Below are 18261 nucleotides of genomic sequence, written 5' to 3'. Positions count from 1 at the left end.
TTATGAATATAATACAATTTTAAATTAATTTGTATTACAACATTGTATTAACAAATTAAAATAATCATAAATTAATAATAATAATATAACTTAGTATTTTTAGTTTTTTGCAATGCTTGCCAATAAATACTTTTTTTTTGTGTGTTCATTATTTGTATTTTACATAAATATATTTTTTATAATACATTGATATTTTATAGAATCATTAAAGAGATTAAAAAACTTTTTTCGTATACCCTTATGAAATAAAGTCTTAAATAATAACAACCTTCGAACTATCTAACCATCCCCATAAAATATATAATTTATCTAAATTCTGAATGTTCCCTATCATTTACATTATAGCTGCTCGTCAGACCAAGTATCTCAATGTAACTAAAACCAATAATTATTTTCATCCATCACAATGTACCTATCTGTTTTATAATACGAAAGTATAAAATAAAACATATATGATAAAAAAAAGAAGGAAAATATATTGAGGATAACAGGTCTGACCAGTTTTATTCAAATGATTGAGTAAGAAAAATAACATCGAAGAACATAAATATTAAAATAAATTTAATAAAACAAATTAAATTTATAGTTTTTTGTAAAAATTGTATTACATAATATAAGCCATATTACTAACCTAAATATAAAAATTAATAATATACTAAAATTAAAATTATTATTTAATACAATTTATAACACAAAATAATGTACCTATCATTTAGTAAAATTGAATTTTAATCTATATTTTCATTAATATCATACTTCTAAATGTGTACAGTAATACGTCATTCAGTAATAATGTTACTATTTGCTGTAATATTTTTAAATATTATAATACAATTACTATAACAATAACTGATTTGTAGTATAAATTAATTTCGCCGTTCAAATATTACAATATACTCATGGACGTTAGATAGCATTAATGTTTATTGATTTGACTATGTTATAAAATTAAAGGATTTGATATAAACAGTATTTTGTACGTTTATTTAAATAAAAAATTAAAACATTGACTTACTCTTATAACTCTGAAGTTATAAAAAAAATAATACAATATTATTGATTAATTTTTTTTTATTATCAAATTATCAAATCATTTATATATTTAATTGATAACTCCATTAATTGAATAATTAAGACATTCAAAGAATAGCTTGTTATTGAATCAACAGCTGTTACACACCTGTTGGCTGTTAAATTTTAAAACTTGATCAAAAACGTATATAATTGTAAACCATTTATAATAATTAATTATAATATATTCAATACTTGAATATATAAAATATATTGTATCCATAAACATACTTTATTTTTCATCAAACATAAACCAGCGAAAATAGTTACAAATTTAACGCTTGGCTTACATAAGTAGTTGATTTGATTAAAATAAACAGTATATTTTAAAATTCAACTGTATATTATAGAAGTGTTTTCAAATTGTTTACCATCTAATTTTTTTAATTGTTTGTGTGTAATGTGTATAATGTATATAGGAAATAGAAATAGACAGAGAAATAAATTGTATTAAATTGTTAACTATAAATTGTAATATTCAGTCATTATTTTACCAACGAAACTTATGTAAAACAAGGTTTTTCTCTACAAAAACATAATCAATAAATTCTGGACGCGTCAACAGGTACACGATAGTATTTTGTGAACCCAACACACATCCGTTTCAATTAGGCGATCTCTCGGTGTAGGTCGACGAGTAGGCGAACGTATACACGATGTTCCCCCGAATTTAAATAGCTATTATATTTTTTATACTTTATAAATTCGTGTGCAGTAAAACAGAGGGACCCAAAGCTTAATCGCATCAATCAACCGTATTGACTTGACCGAAACAGTCGTATCCTTAACGTTTTATCATGGGCAGATTTTGGTGTACTACTTACAGGGCAGAGTGGAATAATACAGATCCAAAACCATGGTTGGTCTACGATCCATGTGATATGGAGCTTTTCAATGTGATTACCTTTGGATTCGCACTTTATGCAAATATGTTAATATTTATATACATAAAATGCATTTCGACAAGGTAAGTCATTCGATCAATTCTACATAAATATAATAGTGAAAAGTACACAAATATACAATAATAATAATAGGTACATTTTAATAGTTTTAACTGATAATATACTATTATGCGATATACTAATAAAATATATTTACAAAACATTGAAGTATTTAACTTCCATTTTAGGTACATTTTTAGTATTTATTTATGTATATTATACAATATATACATGATATTATATTTTTTAAATAAATTATGTATATATAGATAACTAAAACTTTACGATAAAATAAAAAATAATTAAATTACAACAGATATTCATTTTTATAAACAAAATACAATTCAAATTAAACATTTTACTGATTTAACGAGTTGCTATGCAGATAATTTATAGCCTATAGGATATAATATTATATAGATACCTAATACATTTTACTTATATATTAACATTTTAACTGAAATACATTTTTTTATGTAATCAAATAAAGTATTAATTTCTTGAACTATAAAAGAAATACTAATAAGTATTACAAATAGTTTGTATTGTACTCGAATTTGAAACACATGTCCTATAACTATAATAATCAAAAAATCCATATTATAATGATATTTTAAAAAACCAATATTTTGAATTGCCTAAATGTTTTTACGATTTTTACTTCTTAGTTTCTAACTTCTTAGTTTTGGTTTTATTTCATTAAATATTTTAAATAACTAATCAGTTTCTTAGTGGGTACTTAACAACAACAGTAATACATAATATTGTATAATGTAATACAATTATTGTGTTATATTTAATATGTATATACATTGATTATATGTACAATAGTATACATATAATATTATATGATATATATGTAATCATATATTTATTAACTATTATGTTTATGTTGGGTATCCGGATATTTCACCGCATTTACAATTCACCGCGTGTATAACTCACTGCGCGTACAATTCATCGCAATTGTTTCATAGATTATGTTTTCACACAGTATACTGAAATCTTAAAACTAATTTTTCAGTCGGTAATTTATATATTATTAAATTACAACATGGCATTTTTGATATGATGGGCAAAGTTGAAGAGAATTTCACGGCGTATAAAAATAAAATACAAATATTTTGCTGTAAGATTAAAAAATGTGTATGATGGCCGATGACTATCAATAGAATTATAGAAAATTATTTGAAAGGCATAGCCCATAATTTTCAGTTAAATATTTAATTATTATTTATACAGCAATTTCAGGGGTGATACTACACAGGAGCAAGGGTGGGAAAATTGCCCCCTCCCAAAAAAAAATGAATTGAATGAAGGGGTTCATTGCCCTATAATTTAATGTTAAAAATATTTAAATAAATGAAGAAATTGTAAATCATTATTAATATAAAATAGTATTACCTAATTAATTTAAAAAGTTTTTAGACTTAAGTTATATTATTTTAAGTTTGACTGTTATATTCAAATTAAATATGTTTTTTTTTGCAAATTTAAAAATAAAAATACTCAATAAAGTTCATACTTACTGCACACTTTCTAAAATCTTATACATTAAAAAATAAAAAGTTATTAATTGTTAAATACAAGTTAAAGAAAATGGAAGAAATTTGAAGTTTTACTGTAATACATTTGTCATAATAATATAGTAGGTATATTTATTTAGAAATATAACATATTATACTCAAAACATTTTTAGCAATACTTCTTGAAAATATGGTTTAAACACAAATTAATGGGTGATCGAGTAGCCATAAATAAATTCTCCCCCCCCCCCCAAATAAAAAATATCTGGTGCCACCAACGATTAATTTATTGTAATATTATATTTTTCGGACAGTATGTAATAAATAAATATGCAAAAACTAATTTGTATTTTTTAATTTAATTAATTCGCCACGACGAATAACCGCTATTGTAAGTTGTAACCACGATGAATTGTTGGCAGTGAATAGTTATCAGTTTCTCACGCAGTGACTTTTCCGCGATCCTTTTATTGTATAGGTAGATACGTGGCAGGTATTTTTAAATTTACTTTTAATTTTAGAAACGGACATAATAATAGCAATATTAAAAATGTTTTATTTGTAGTGATTTACAATACCGCGAGTTGTATTAACTGGACCTTTAATAATAATAATTATAATGATTTTAAAAAACCACTAGCGGAAATAACGATTTTTACATCATTACGTAATAATAATAAATTAACAACACTAAAATAACTTTTTTTCGTTGACTTGAAGGTGCAGCGTTTGACAAAACACGTAATTATTATAATAAATTGTTATAACCGTTGCAGTAATCCGTCACCTAGACGATTGCTGTTCAGGGGCCACTCGGCCAGGTGCACCGTCAACACGATCGCGTGCCTGATCGAGTTCGCGCTGACCATCGACTACACTCTGAGCACGTGCGGTTCTCTGGTGCTAGCCACCGTCGGCCTGCTGGCTCAACTCAGCTCTGGGCTGGTATGCTACATGCTCGAGGTGGCCGGCCAACCGGGCCCAATGGGATGCGGCGTGCTGGCGTGGCTGATGTGCGGCCTGAGCCGAGCCTTGCTGTTCGTGTCACTCGCCGATGCTGGTTTCGCTGTGCACACGCACGTTCGACCACCGGCGCTGGCCCTGTCGGCGGCTTGCTGTTACGCCACCGCGGCACTCCACCTGTACGCCATGTTCGGACGGGTGAGCGGCCCGTTTATATAAATATTTATTTATTTGAGAATTTAAAAATTTAAACGGGCATACAAAAAGGTATACAAAAAAAACCAATGATCGTATTGAATAATATCATTATTACACACACACTTGTTCATCGTGCATGCATATAAATAAATGGAGAACTTGACATTTTTAATAAAGACTATATTCCATCCATCCAAAACCCAAATAAAATCATTTACTCTCAACTTTTAAACTATTTTTCGTATTTAATACGAAAATAATATACTTAATATTAAATTACTATCCACATTGGCAACCCACCGTCTCCTTAAAATACTCACAGGCGGAAGTCTTTCTATTATCTCTTTCGCCATGTCAGTGGCTGCACGTCACGTTATCACGTATAAAAGTATGTTAACGTAATGACGATATTATTGTTTACAATTGTGGACTGCATAAAAGATCTTAAAAATCCGTTAAACAGTATATTAGACGATTTTGAAAACTTTGGAAACTTATATGATATGGACATATGGTGAATATAACATAATATATATATATTGAAAAGTTTTAATACGATACCCTAAAAAATAAAATTTAATATTTTTAATCAAATAGGTACCTATCAATAAATATTCTTGATATACATATTAATATATTATTATATCAACTTATATATTTAATATTGTAATGGATTACCTATGAGATAAAAATAAATATTTCTATCCACGATTTATTTGAACAAAATACTCGACTAAATTTTCAATTCTGATTGAGCATTCTTCTTCCTTGAACTAAAAATGTTCTAGTGAAAACTATAAAGCAGCTTAATTCAGAGATTTGTGAGATATTTCAACTAAAGATTGCATAATATATACATATATCTCAACGCAAATCCAAACGATTAAATATTTAAATCATTCTCTAGAACTCTAGGTGCATATTGCATTTATAAACAATTATATACACCGATATCATGTAGGTACTATGACCAGTATATGACGGTGATAATATCGAAAAAAAATTTATCCGTTTGGCGTTTGCTGGAAATGTTAAATGAAATGCGTGACGTATAGATTTACAATTTATCCATGTAATATAACATACGCTTATATAGCCTGGAGAGTTTGTTTTTTCATCTTTTACAAATAATTACTTACTAAAATATATACGATGAAACACAAATCGGTAAAATCAGCAGACACTTGTCGCCGGGTCGTTGATGAAAGTAGGTATTACAAAAAATGAACATCGCCACGTGACTGACGTTAATTAATTAGTTGTACACATGGACCAAGTGATCCGTAGGTGTTAAATTATATAGGTATTGGAAAAATGCACGTTTGCGTTTTTAATTAATATTACACCTACGTATATACGTGACAAGTCTTATAGACATAATATATAACGGCTCAATCTACAAACGAAAAAAATAACATATTTTCATATTTTATTTCATGTTTCTTATAAAATATAAAAACTACAGTCGAGGATAAACAAAACAGATTTAGATCTACAGTTTTTTACATACAAACATGATCTATGCAGCTGGTACTCAAGAATAACATTTTATTGGTTAACCGGATTTCTACGTAACTGTTACAAACATTTAATTCAATTGGAAGACTTAGGACAATTACCAAATCGTGAAAAGTCTACAACACAATATGAAAGACTTTACAATATTTATCTACAGCAAAAGGTTTGTTTGTATTTAACTTTAAAATGATTAAAATTAATATAGATACCTTTATAATTTATCAATTTATATAATATTATATTTAGTTAATCTGGCGTATTTACAATATTTTTTTTTATGATGAAGTTGAGAGGTTTATAATTATATAGAATATTATTTAAGCCTCTGTTAAATGCTAAAAAATATATTAACGGTTATCACAATTATATTATATACTACAGGGAATGATAGATTCTACGTGAACCTAGAAAGTATATTATTATAATATGTACAGTTCCTATATGAGATTTGTCGATATTTATATTATATATTTATAAATTAATAAATTTCGTAATTTAAATATATTTATAAGTTTAATTACTGAAAGCAACATTTTTCATTATATTTATACTATTTTTTGTCATGTGTATAAATTCAATAAATTATAAAGATTATAGTAAAATCCCTATTGTTTGTTGTGGGGGCCCCCTTATTAATAGCATAAATACACCACAAAGTTATAAATTTGATATCACTCATCTATGTAGTATTTGGTACACGTTGTATGTATGAAATATCATTTGTTAAATACTTAATACTCGTGTTTATTTAAATTTCTAGGAAAAATATGGCACGTCTACAAAAGTGTCTATGTGGAAATGCTATTGTAAAGTTTACTGGAAAGAGTTTCTAGTAGGTGGAATTCTAAAAATGATGGGCGACTTTGTAGGTTATATTGGACCTTTAGGAGTATCGGTAATAGTTAATTTTGTTGCAAAAGAACAAAGTGTTACTAATATGACAAATTATGAAATGGTAATTTTTATGAATCAATAAATATGAAAATTAATTAATTTTAAATTGTATTTACTTACCTATTAATTCATTGATATGATTTCAATTAACAAATGATACTTTTTTTCACAATATTATATTTTTAGGACAATTCGTGTTGTGTAACGTTTCGGGAATTTTTGAACAATGGTTACGTAATGGCTTTTATTATGTTAATAAGTTGTATTGCTCAGGGAAGTTTTTCACAAGCTAGTACTCATATTTTAAACGCTGAAGGCATACGTCTTAAATCTGGACTTCAAGTTTAGTTTAAAAATAACATTTTTTAATTTCGGAAATAAAAACTAACAAATATGTTTTTTAGGCTATGCTTTATTGTAAAATGTTAAAGTTACAACAAACTCAAGTAGATTCTACTTCAGAAAATGGACACATTATAAATTTATTGTCCGAAGATACCACAAATATTATGTCAAGTTTTTGGATTGGACACTATATATGGGCAATTCCTTTAAAGGTATGTACCGTTTACTTAATAATTTATGATTATTGCAATCTAATAGCAGAATACTAAGTACTTAATGTCATAATATATTACTCATAATAGGTATTCATTATTATATATAACTAATTTTAGAAAAGCCAAGTATAAATTATTTTAAAACGATATAGTTAACTATAGCTAATCACATTTGAAAACCTTAATTTATAGTCATTTTTTTTAATAACGGTGTCTACAAAATTATCGTTATAATAGAATAATGCAAATAATTGTGTTTGTGATTCCACAATTAACTGATTACCGCAATACTGAACAATTTGAATAAATGTATCTTTTGAATAATAAACATTTATTTTTTATGGATTACATTTTTTTTTTTAGATAATAATTTTAATTTATCTACTGTATCTGAAACTCGGATGGAGTGCTATTATTGGATCTGCTTGTTGTATAGTGATTATGATACCTTTACAATTTTTCATCGGTAAAAAGATGTCTAGTAACTCAAAAGAGATATCGGTAAATAAATGTTCCAATGAATGTTATTAATTGTCATTCAAATATTTTATAATTTAATCATAGAACTTGTCAGATAAACGTCTGCAATTAACAAATGAAGTATTACAAGGTATTCGACTTGTAAAATTATGTGGATGGGAAAATGAGTTTGTTGATCGCATTACGGATGCTCGTAATAACGAGTTGGATCTCTTAGATAAGGACTCAATTTATTGGGGATCAATGAGTACATAAAACTATTAATTTTTAATTTATTGAAGTGTAATTGTTTAAACATTTTTTTATGATGTTTTCAGCATTTTTAACGCACGCGTCATCGGTTTTAGTATCGTTGTTTTGTTTAGGTCTATATTGCTTACAAAACGGAACGCAATTAGACTCTGGTGCGATATTTTCAAGTCTTGCGTTGTCAAATCAGTTAACAGTTCCTTTGTTTATTTTCCCTATAACAGTACCGATTATTATTGCAGCCATTGCAAGTTTAAATACACTTACATAATAACTATTAATTTGTTTTGAAATTATCAAACTTTTATTCTATTATAGGTAAGCACAAAAAGAATCGAAGAATTTATGTCACTTCCGGAAATAACACCAAATATAAATCATTTAAAAACACGCCCAAATAAAAACAATAAGCACAAACAATCGGTATGTGTAATTATAAATTCTAATTAAAATGTGTTTTAATTTAAAGTAATTTTTTATCTCAGACGAATGTGTCATGGACTAAATCTGATATGAGTATATCAAACAGTTTAATAGAAAATAATATTTCCGAAGAAAATGAAATCACTAAACAAAATATGGAAACAGAAGTGTGTGTTTCTATCAAGGATGCAACATTTGCTTGGCCCAATTCAAAAATTCCAGTGCTGGCAGTTGATAATTTAAAAATTGAAGAAGGTACATTTGTCCATATTAAATAGAAGACATATACTGCACTGTCTGCACCATACTATATATAGCCTTGAAATGTATTGTCATTTATCCAATGTGTATAATAATATTGTGCTATTATGTTCAGGTAAACTAACGATAATCACTGGAAAAGTCGGAAGTGGAAAGACATCGATGTTACTTGCTTTACTCGGAGAAATGAATTGTTTATTTGGAGAAATAGATTTTAAACGAGGAACTACAGTAGCATATGTATCACAACGAACGTGGCTGTTAAATGCATCGGTTTTAGAAAATATTGTCTTTGGAGACAAATATAACAAGTCGAGATTCAAAAGAGTAATAGATGCTTGTGCTTTGGGTCCAGATATTGAAATATTGCCGGATAAAGAGAGGACAATAATTGGTGATCGAGGAATAGCTTTGAGTGGTGGTCAACAACAACGCGTTGCGATTGCTAGGGCTTTATATTCAAAGGCCAATATTATTTTGATGGTAATAAAAACATATTATAATAATTGTTTTTAACATTAATATTGCATTTTTTTTATTACTTTAAATAGGATAATCCTTTGTCTGCATTAGATAGCGATGTTAGTCAGCATGTGCTCTTTAACGGAATAAAAAAATCAACTTTAAATCAAATTAAAACAGTTATCATGACTACGAGTTTCGCAAGCGATCTTTCGTTCGCTGATACGGTACCTACTAATTTAAATAATTTAATTAATAAAAATTACAATTTTTTTAAAAATATTATGCATAGAATTAATTGTCAAGCATGATAAAAATATTGGACAATGAGTTAAAATATTATTTTAATTTATAAAAATACACGTAGAGTACAAACATTTATTGAGTTGATACTTGTAATCGTTTTAACATAATTCTCAAAGTTGTTGAAACAAAATGTAGTTTTAATACTTAAATTATAAATAATTAATTTATATAATATAAAAATAATTGACTTAAGATTTAATAACAGCTATTTTATTGTAGATAGTACTCGTGGAAGCGGGTAAAATCGAGTTTTTTGGTAGTTTAGCTGATCTTGAAACTAGAGGAGTTCAAAATATGATAGTCAAAATGGAAAACCAAGATCATGGTCGACGAACAGCCTCTGAACGCTGGAAGTTATTCAAATTAGTTAGTAAAATAGGTCATCAACTTCATCGAAATTGGCCAACAATTGAAAGCCAAAAAAAGGTAAATTTAAAATTTAAACGTATTATAACAATATTGAAATATACATATATTTTAGCAAAATATTATAAATGTTTTTAGATCCTTTTTTTCTGGCCGATTTCGCGTTATAGTTGTCATGGTATCAAATATTGATTAATAAATAGTGTTTACTATTTTGTAAATCAATTTATATTGATTATATAGTTATATAGTTGCCAGTGTATAAACAATAACACTGATTAAATACATTTTTTAACTTTATAGTACCTAATATCAGTAATACCTACTAAGCTATTCCGCATAATCCAATTACTTTAACCGATCGATTTCACATTATGATACCTAGGTTGTACACCCGGTACATGTCCCATTTCATAATTCTAATTTTCTAAAAAGCTCACCCCTATTTAGAGTGCAATAACCTTTACCCAAGCCTTTCCCGACTTATTTCCTGATTACTTCTATGATCCATTAAATATGATAACTATAGGCGTCGCCTAAAGTTTTGATACACTATATTGTTTTCTATAGTTGTCTATTGACTGTTACCACTATATTTATTATTTACGGTTATTTTATTTTTATTTTCCATTTACCTACTATGCATAGTTTCCTTTAAATTTATTTTATTCTGTTTATTAACCTGTTGATTTAATTTAAGTTTATCATCTATTATAAACAATTGGCCTTTAGCTGGTTTTATTTAAATTAATAAATTATTATTATTATTGCGTTACCGTATTAACCAAGAAACTAAGTACTAACCACACAATTTAATAAAGGAAATCAAGAATTTTTTATCTTGTACATACTACATACGTAAAATGAAAAAAAAAACATGGAATTATTAATAAACCACACTATAATGAATGTTTTAAATTTAATGATTCAATCAATAATGGTTGATGGTTGTAGTGGATACATTTATAAATAAATATATAAATTTTGTTATTTATTATACCAAAAATATTTTTAATTTTAGTAGCAGAAGTGCTGTTTATAAAATTTACCTAAGAAAACCAGAAAAGGGCTCAGATAAAAATAGTTAATATATTATGACGTTTATTACAAAAAATAATATACTAGATAATTGATTATTCTTTACAAGCTTTATGAAGGGCGTAACCTCCGCGAGTTTGTTGATTTTAATATTTATACTTTATAGTCCCTTTAAGTCAATAATGTAAATTGCACCTATGGATACATTTGGGGTAGATATAATGTCGAGTGTCGATGATAATCGGATAAATTAAAACAAAATCATCAACACCATCCATAAATCATAATTTTAAAACCAATTAATCCATAGCATTCATTCAAAATCTAAAAACCCAAATAAGAACCACTGAGCTACTAGTATTGTGCTGCCACATAGATAAAGTATATTTTATAAATTTAAACTATACCTATAGGTTTTAACTATAGTTAAAACTTAAAAATAATATAAGTTATAGTCTTAACTTAAAAATTAAATAGTTAAATAGTTTTGGTTTTTTTGCAGTTAAAAAAGAATTTTGGAGCATTATATGGTTCTAGATACCTTACCCATGATCTTTTACTTCCAACTGATGAATGTGGTGATGGAGATTCTATTATTGAAAGAAATCATTGGCAAACTTCAAATAAAAAAAGAGAAAGGTCAGCTACTATTGCAGATATACAATTGCCCAGACGTAAACCATTTGTCGACGAAATTTTAGTGAATCAACCAGCCATAAGTTTTCATTCAAGTATTAAATATCGAAACTATTCACAAGAAAAACAAGTTCAAAAAAGTTTGCGACGTCAAATCTTGTCATCAGTAAGGTAAGACAGACATCTGTTGAACTGTATGTATAAATCCATGTGACTATGTATAGAAAAATGGTGAATAATATTATTTTATTTTGTTCCTATATGTATATCGAATTATATTAAAGGATACCTTATTCTCCTAATCGATCAAATAAAATTACACAACATAGTATCAAACGAAAATTAAAGTATGTTCAAAATTCTGTATTATTTTTATAAATTTAAAATACTTTAAAAAAATGTATTCCAGACAAGATAATGATTTAACTGAGGAAGCAATTATGCTAAAAAAAGTTCCTTCTAATGTATCTGATATTAGCGACAATAATACATCAGGTATGGCGTATAAAACATATACTTGTGAATTTTATTTACCTATATATAATTCATTTATTTTATTATAAGATTTAAAAAGTGAACGAAGTCGATTTGAAGATGAATTTATTTATAAATCAGTTTCATTGAGAACGTATTTCAAATATATATCATGGAGCGGATGGACTACTTATATATGTTATATAATACTCACAATTTCTTGGCAAACATCAAGAGTTATCATTGATTTTTGGCTAAGTTATTGGTCTAATATAGATTTTCGTTCAGAAACACAAGTAGGTATATTTTATTAAAATGACTAACTAAATAATTTACAATGAATATATATTTCAGGCATTTTGGGACTTGGTTGTCTACAGTCTATTTTGCATGATTTCTATAGTTTTATCCGCCCTATCAAATACGTTCGGTCAGTATGGAGCATTAAAAGCCAGAAAATTAGTTCATCGCCGTATGCTGAATAATATAATTCTATGTCCGCTGTCGTTTTTTGATTCGACGCCGATTGGAAGAATAGATAACTGTTTTTCCAATGACTTGGTTATTATTGACAAAGTCTGTACTGCATACAATTCATACATTATTATACATTATAATATATAAGCGTCAGGTGATTCAAAAGATGTAATCTGTAATACATTTTTGTTTAGAAAATTGGTACATCTATGCAACGCCTGGTACATTTTGTATTTTTGTGTTTGTGTGGAATCATCGTGAATGCTATCATAACGCCTTGGTTTTTAATAATCGTTGTACCCATATGTCTTGTTTATTATACAGTTCAAAAATTTTATCGATGTTCTTCTAGGTATCTACTTAAATATGTTCTTATATACATATTGTATATTTATAATATAATGCATAATTTAAATTAAATATTAAAAGCATTAAAAAATATTTATTATTTTAGAGATTTGCAAAAATTGGAAGGTAACTTAAGGTCACCAATGATAACTCACTGCAACGAAACAATTTCTGGGCTAGATACAATAAGAGCTTTTGGAAAACAAACTTGGTTCATGTCTGAGATGATAAATAGAATTGATAATCACACGAAAGTATTTTTGATAATTAGTTCATCAAATCGTTGGTTGGGTATAGCATTGGTGAGTACCTATATTCAGAGCTTACAACTTTATGTAACTATATACTTATTTACATACCTATAATCTACACCATGATATCCGGGCTTAAATAAATCACAAAGAAAATATTTTCTTTATCATATTATTGTAAAATATGTATCTACGTCAATAAATTAATATAATATATAGACACTAAATACAGTGTACATATAGCGCATGATAAATGCAAATTATATAAATTAGTAAATTTACTGTTATTAAAATTAAACAATCACTTAAAAATTACATTTAACAGTCATATTCACTTTTGATATGCAATTGGTAAATCATTGAATTACATTAACATCATACCTATGTTTTTTTATGTCAAAATAAAAATATTATGATTTTTTTGGATGTCTCTTATTTTAAAATGTATAAAATATTCATACAATAAAAAGAGTTTATAATTTAGTTTTTTCAAATTCACTATAAATTTAACTTATACTTTTACTATGTGTACATATTTTGATTTCGATTTTAACATTTCTGATATTATTCATGTCATTATTGCATATTTTACTATTTTTAACACATAATATAAAGTCCAAATTCTGTTTATTATATATACCCGTATAGATTTATTATACCTACATATTATAGTGTAAAGTTATTGTAAAATGAAATAAAATCATTTGCTTTTATAATACTCATTGTTAAAGCATATCTAAATAGATAATATATAATAAACTGATTTTGTAACATTGTTATACTCAGGATTACTTAGGTGGAGCAATAGTTTTTGTAGCGACTATGGTGGCTTTAATAACAACTACATTTTTTTCTTCTGCTATTTCATCAGCAATGGTTGGATTAGCCATTAATTATACGCTACTGGTTCCTGTATACTTAAATTGGGTAGTCAAATTTTTCGCGGACCTAGAAACGTATATGAGCGCTGTAGAGAGAACCGAGGAATTTGCAACTATCCCAATCGAAAATTATAGAAGCGAAAGTAAACTTATAAGTTATATTTGTTACATACCTGTTTATCAGCTATATTATATAGGTACCTTTATTTTATAATTAATTTTTACAGCTATAATTACAAGAGCTTGGCCGTCTAAAGGATACATAGTTTTAGATAAGGTATCGGTAAAGTATAATGAGAGCCTAGAACCAGTTATTAGTAACGTGAGCTTAAATATTCCACCTGGCCAAAAAGTAAAACTTTATCAAAAACAATTTTTAGTATTTTAACAGTTTTAAAATTCAAGGTTGGAATTTGTGGTCGGACCGGCAGTGGTAAATCATCTTTAGTGATGAGCATTTTGAATATGGTTCCAATTAGAGATGGAACAATAATGATTGATGGCGTTGATATCAATAATGTTCCTTTGCAAAGCTTGAGATCCCGGATATCTGTAATACCTCAGGATGTCAAAATGTTTGGTGGAACAATAAGGCAAAATTTAGATTTAAAAAATGAATACTCAGATAACGAGATTTGGAGCAGTTTAAGAATGGCTCAAATGGAAGATACAGTCAAGTTACAATTAGGAGGGCTTGGTAAGCCATAAAAACCAATCAATATCTTAAATAGATATGATAATTTAATTCTGGACGTGTGGTATATTGGTGTAAATATACAAAAATAAAAAATATAATTTAAATAATCCATTAAAACATTCACATCATTATTGTAACAGGTTTTAAGAAAAATATATAAAAACATTGAAATACACATTTAGAATTAATTAAGTTACAAGTAAACAAGTAATTAAGTTAATCATAATTTGTATCTACAAAATGCTATAGGTTAACCGTTATAACCACGAATCCAAAAAAGCGACGACAAAATAGCAAAAAGACATAATAGCGAATGTTCAAACAGCTAAAGTATATTATTTTAAAATTATTATTCTTATTATTTATCTATTTATCCATATTAATAGTATTACTTATATAAGTTATAAAGATACAGATAAGTACAGTCCGTTTTATAGCTGGATTGTCCAATATATATATATATATATATATATACACATATATATTATATATTATATTATAATATACAAATTATTATTATAGTGGTTTTAATCATTTACTTGGATCGTATGTTCGTGTCACCTAAAACTTTGAAAATTTATAGAAGGGTTCAAACAATAAAAGATTAACACGGAAATGAAAGTGGAGCAATACATAAGTGGACAAAACCCAATAAAAAAAAATATATCAAGATACTACATTAAGAATTTTTAAAACAATGTACTAAAAATGTAAGAAATATTGTAAATTATTTAAAAGGCATACCCTATAATTTATCACTACAAGTATAAATTATTTTAACTATTGTATCACTAATCACGTATTATAATAATAATTTAAAAATAATATACTTATTAGCTGTTTAGAACATTCGCTATTATGTTTTTTATGCTATTTTGCCGTCGCTATTTTGACATTCGCTTTTTTGGATTTTGCGGTTTTGACGTGATATTATGCTATAGTCCTACAGATATTTCCATTGGTCACATAGCCCAATCAATACCTGCATAATACTTATCAATGTTTATACAAATAAAAATACGTACTATAATATTTATAAATTGTAGATTTTTCTTAGTTGAGGTATTAAACATAAGAAATAAAAAATGCCCCATTTTAATATAATAATTCTTAGTTGGATGATACTCGTAAAAAATATGTGAATTAAACTTACTTATACTTATGTACCTATATTAAATATTTACTTATTATTTATTTTTTTTTTTTAATAGAAGGTATAGTGAATAATTCAGGTGATAATTTGAGTAATGGACAAAAACAATTATTATGTTTGGCAAGAGCTATTTTGCAAGACAATGTTTGTCTAATAATGGACGAACCAACTAGTTCTGTGGACGATGAAACCGAAAACAAATTGTTAGAAGCGATAAAAAAATCATTCAATGGCCGAACAGTCATTACAATTGCTGTAATTACAATTTTTATTTTAAGTATTCATTTGACATTTATTAAGCTATAGTAACAATATATTAACATATCATTATGTATTCTTATAATTTAGCATAGATTATCTACAATTGTAGACTATGATCGAGTACTTATTTTAGAGGGAGGCAAGATTATCGAAGATACCACACCATCGTGTATCAAATCATTTCCAGAATGTCTTTAAATTAATAAATATTGTTTTTTGAAGATATTACTTTAAAATATGATGATATTAATTTCACATATACCCACCTTAAAATAAAATATTAATTCAACAAAATAATATGTTTTAATTCAATGTACCCAATGTAATAAGTTACCTACATTATTATTATATATATATATAGGTACAAAAAAACAAATGATAAAACTGGGCTAAAAATTAAACCTTATCTAATAAATTTAAAAATATAGGAACATGAACAACGTATCTACTTATCTTATCTCCATATAGGTATGTATTTTTAAATAGAATCTCTATCTCTCTGGTCGTAAATCGTAATGTTATGTAATTTAAATCGGTGTTCTTTTTGCTTAAAAAATTATTTATCTTAATTTTCCTGTTTTAAAATCTACATCAAGATGAATTGAAATTTGTATAGTTCACTATAATTCAAATGCATTAATAAGGAAAAAACACATATGTATAAGTGCCATATACTTAATCTTTGTTTAGTAGAACATCTGGTAGGATATTTCAATATCTCTTTATAACATGTGTATTTATAAGTATAGTGTATGTGTTGTGATATATGCAGTGCTCAGTGTATCTACTGACAGATTTTTTTCTCTTTGTAAAATGTTAAGTATTAAAATATGTAAAAGTAGTGTAAAATATAAACGAAATGTGGTATATATTTAAACATAATATACAACTTGTAACCATTTTTTGTATATTAAGCAAAGATTATTGTTAGAGAATAATATTCTACATGGACACGACGTCACACATGGTAATGATGCGTGAGTCGAGCATAGATGACAAATGCAGTTAACCTAGTAACGTAGGTATATAGCAAGTTTCTAGAACAAGCATTGTACATTTGTACAACACTAAACAGTAAACAGTATACAAGTTACAAATAAAAATAAAACATCGGATTCCATACAAATTTCAGATTTTATTCACGGTAGAGATACTGAGAGAGAATATATACTATATAGTGATAAATAAAAGAAAATGTATAAAATCGGCCCATACGTATTACGTAGAGTATCTACGTAACTACGGAAGTACGTGAGTACGTGACACCCTCAAAGGTTTTCTCGCGCAACTTGTGCAGCGTTCGCACTTTCAGCATGATATTGATTTATACTGTATATATATAAGCAATTTTACGATCAAATTGGCGTAATGAAGTACAAGTACAAAGCAATTTTCAAAGGAGTCGTTACTATTATTAATTCCAAAATGTTTTTAAAAAAAAAGTTAGCTATATACCATGTTTAAAATACAAAATCCCATTAAAATTTAAGTAATATAAAGGAAAGAAAATATAGTGTAAGACATCATTTAATCATTACCCTAAGTGTGCACTCCAGTGGTTCACAGATGATGAACAATTATTAATGATATCCTTATAAGTTATAATTATTAAAAAGTACTTAGACCCAATGTTACCCTTACATGTTTTTAAAATTAATAATAATTCGATTTAAAAAATAATGACCAATGTTGTATTCACCCGGAAGTTTGAAATATTATCAATAGATATGTAAAATATATAAGTGCTAAGTGCTAATTAATTATTATCTATATTATTTTAGATTGTAATAACGACCATATGGAACGTGTGCCGCAGCGGTGGAC

General features: G+C 26.8%; 1 protein-coding gene across 2 annotated transcripts; it reads left to right on the top strand.

The window, feature by feature from the left end:
- The first annotated feature begins 1814 nt into the window (after positions 1-1814).
- Positions 1815-16736, top strand: LOC132922396 (ATP-binding cassette sub-family C member Sur). Of its 2 annotated transcripts, none has more exons than XM_060985889.1 (26): positions 1815-2038; positions 4318-4702; positions 6168-6383; positions 6981-7175; positions 7301-7456; positions 7519-7671; positions 8038-8175; positions 8239-8401; positions 8472-8650; positions 8722-8826; positions 8889-9081; positions 9203-9570; positions 9639-9776; positions 10075-10281; positions 11762-12066; positions 12180-12242; positions 12305-12390; positions 12460-12665; positions 12724-12945; positions 13041-13198; positions 13301-13496; positions 14232-14469; positions 14554-14678; positions 14732-15023; positions 16235-16431; positions 16525-16736. In XM_060985889.1, exons 1-26 carry the CDS (start codon positions 1869-1871, stop codon positions 16633-16635), a joined length of 4965 nt encoding a protein of 1654 aa, XP_060841872.1. In that variant the 5' UTR covers positions 1815-1868; the 3' UTR covers positions 16636-16736. The 2 variants fall into 2 exon arrangements, with proteins under 2 accessions (XP_060841872.1, XP_060841873.1); XM_060985890.1 differs by having other exon boundaries at positions 16530-16728.
- Positions 16737-18261: the final 1525 nt, after the last annotated feature.

This window comes from Rhopalosiphum padi, chromosome 2 (assembly GCF_020882245.1).
Source record: "Rhopalosiphum padi isolate XX-2018 chromosome 2, ASM2088224v1, whole genome shotgun sequence".
Taxonomy (NCBI): Eukaryota; Metazoa; Arthropoda; class Insecta; order Hemiptera; family Aphididae; genus Rhopalosiphum; species Rhopalosiphum padi.
This window is presented reverse-complemented; position numbering and strand designations above follow the sequence as displayed.

What these genes read in the sequence shown, in the direction of transcription:
- LOC132922396 (XM_060985889.1), top strand. Translation starts at nt 1,869, where the DNA reads ATGGGCAGATTTTGGTGTACTACTTACAGGGCAGAGTGGAATAATACA. An exon ending in TGTACGCCATGTTCGGACGG is followed by an intron (nt 4,703 to 6,167) that starts GTGAGCGGCCCG and finishes TAAAAACTACAG; the next exon opens with TCGAGGATAAACAAAACAGA. An exon ending in ATATTTATCTACAGCAAAAG is followed by an intron (nt 6,384 to 6,980) that starts GTTTGTTTGTAT and finishes TTAAATTTCTAG; the next exon opens with GAAAAATATGGCACGTCTAC.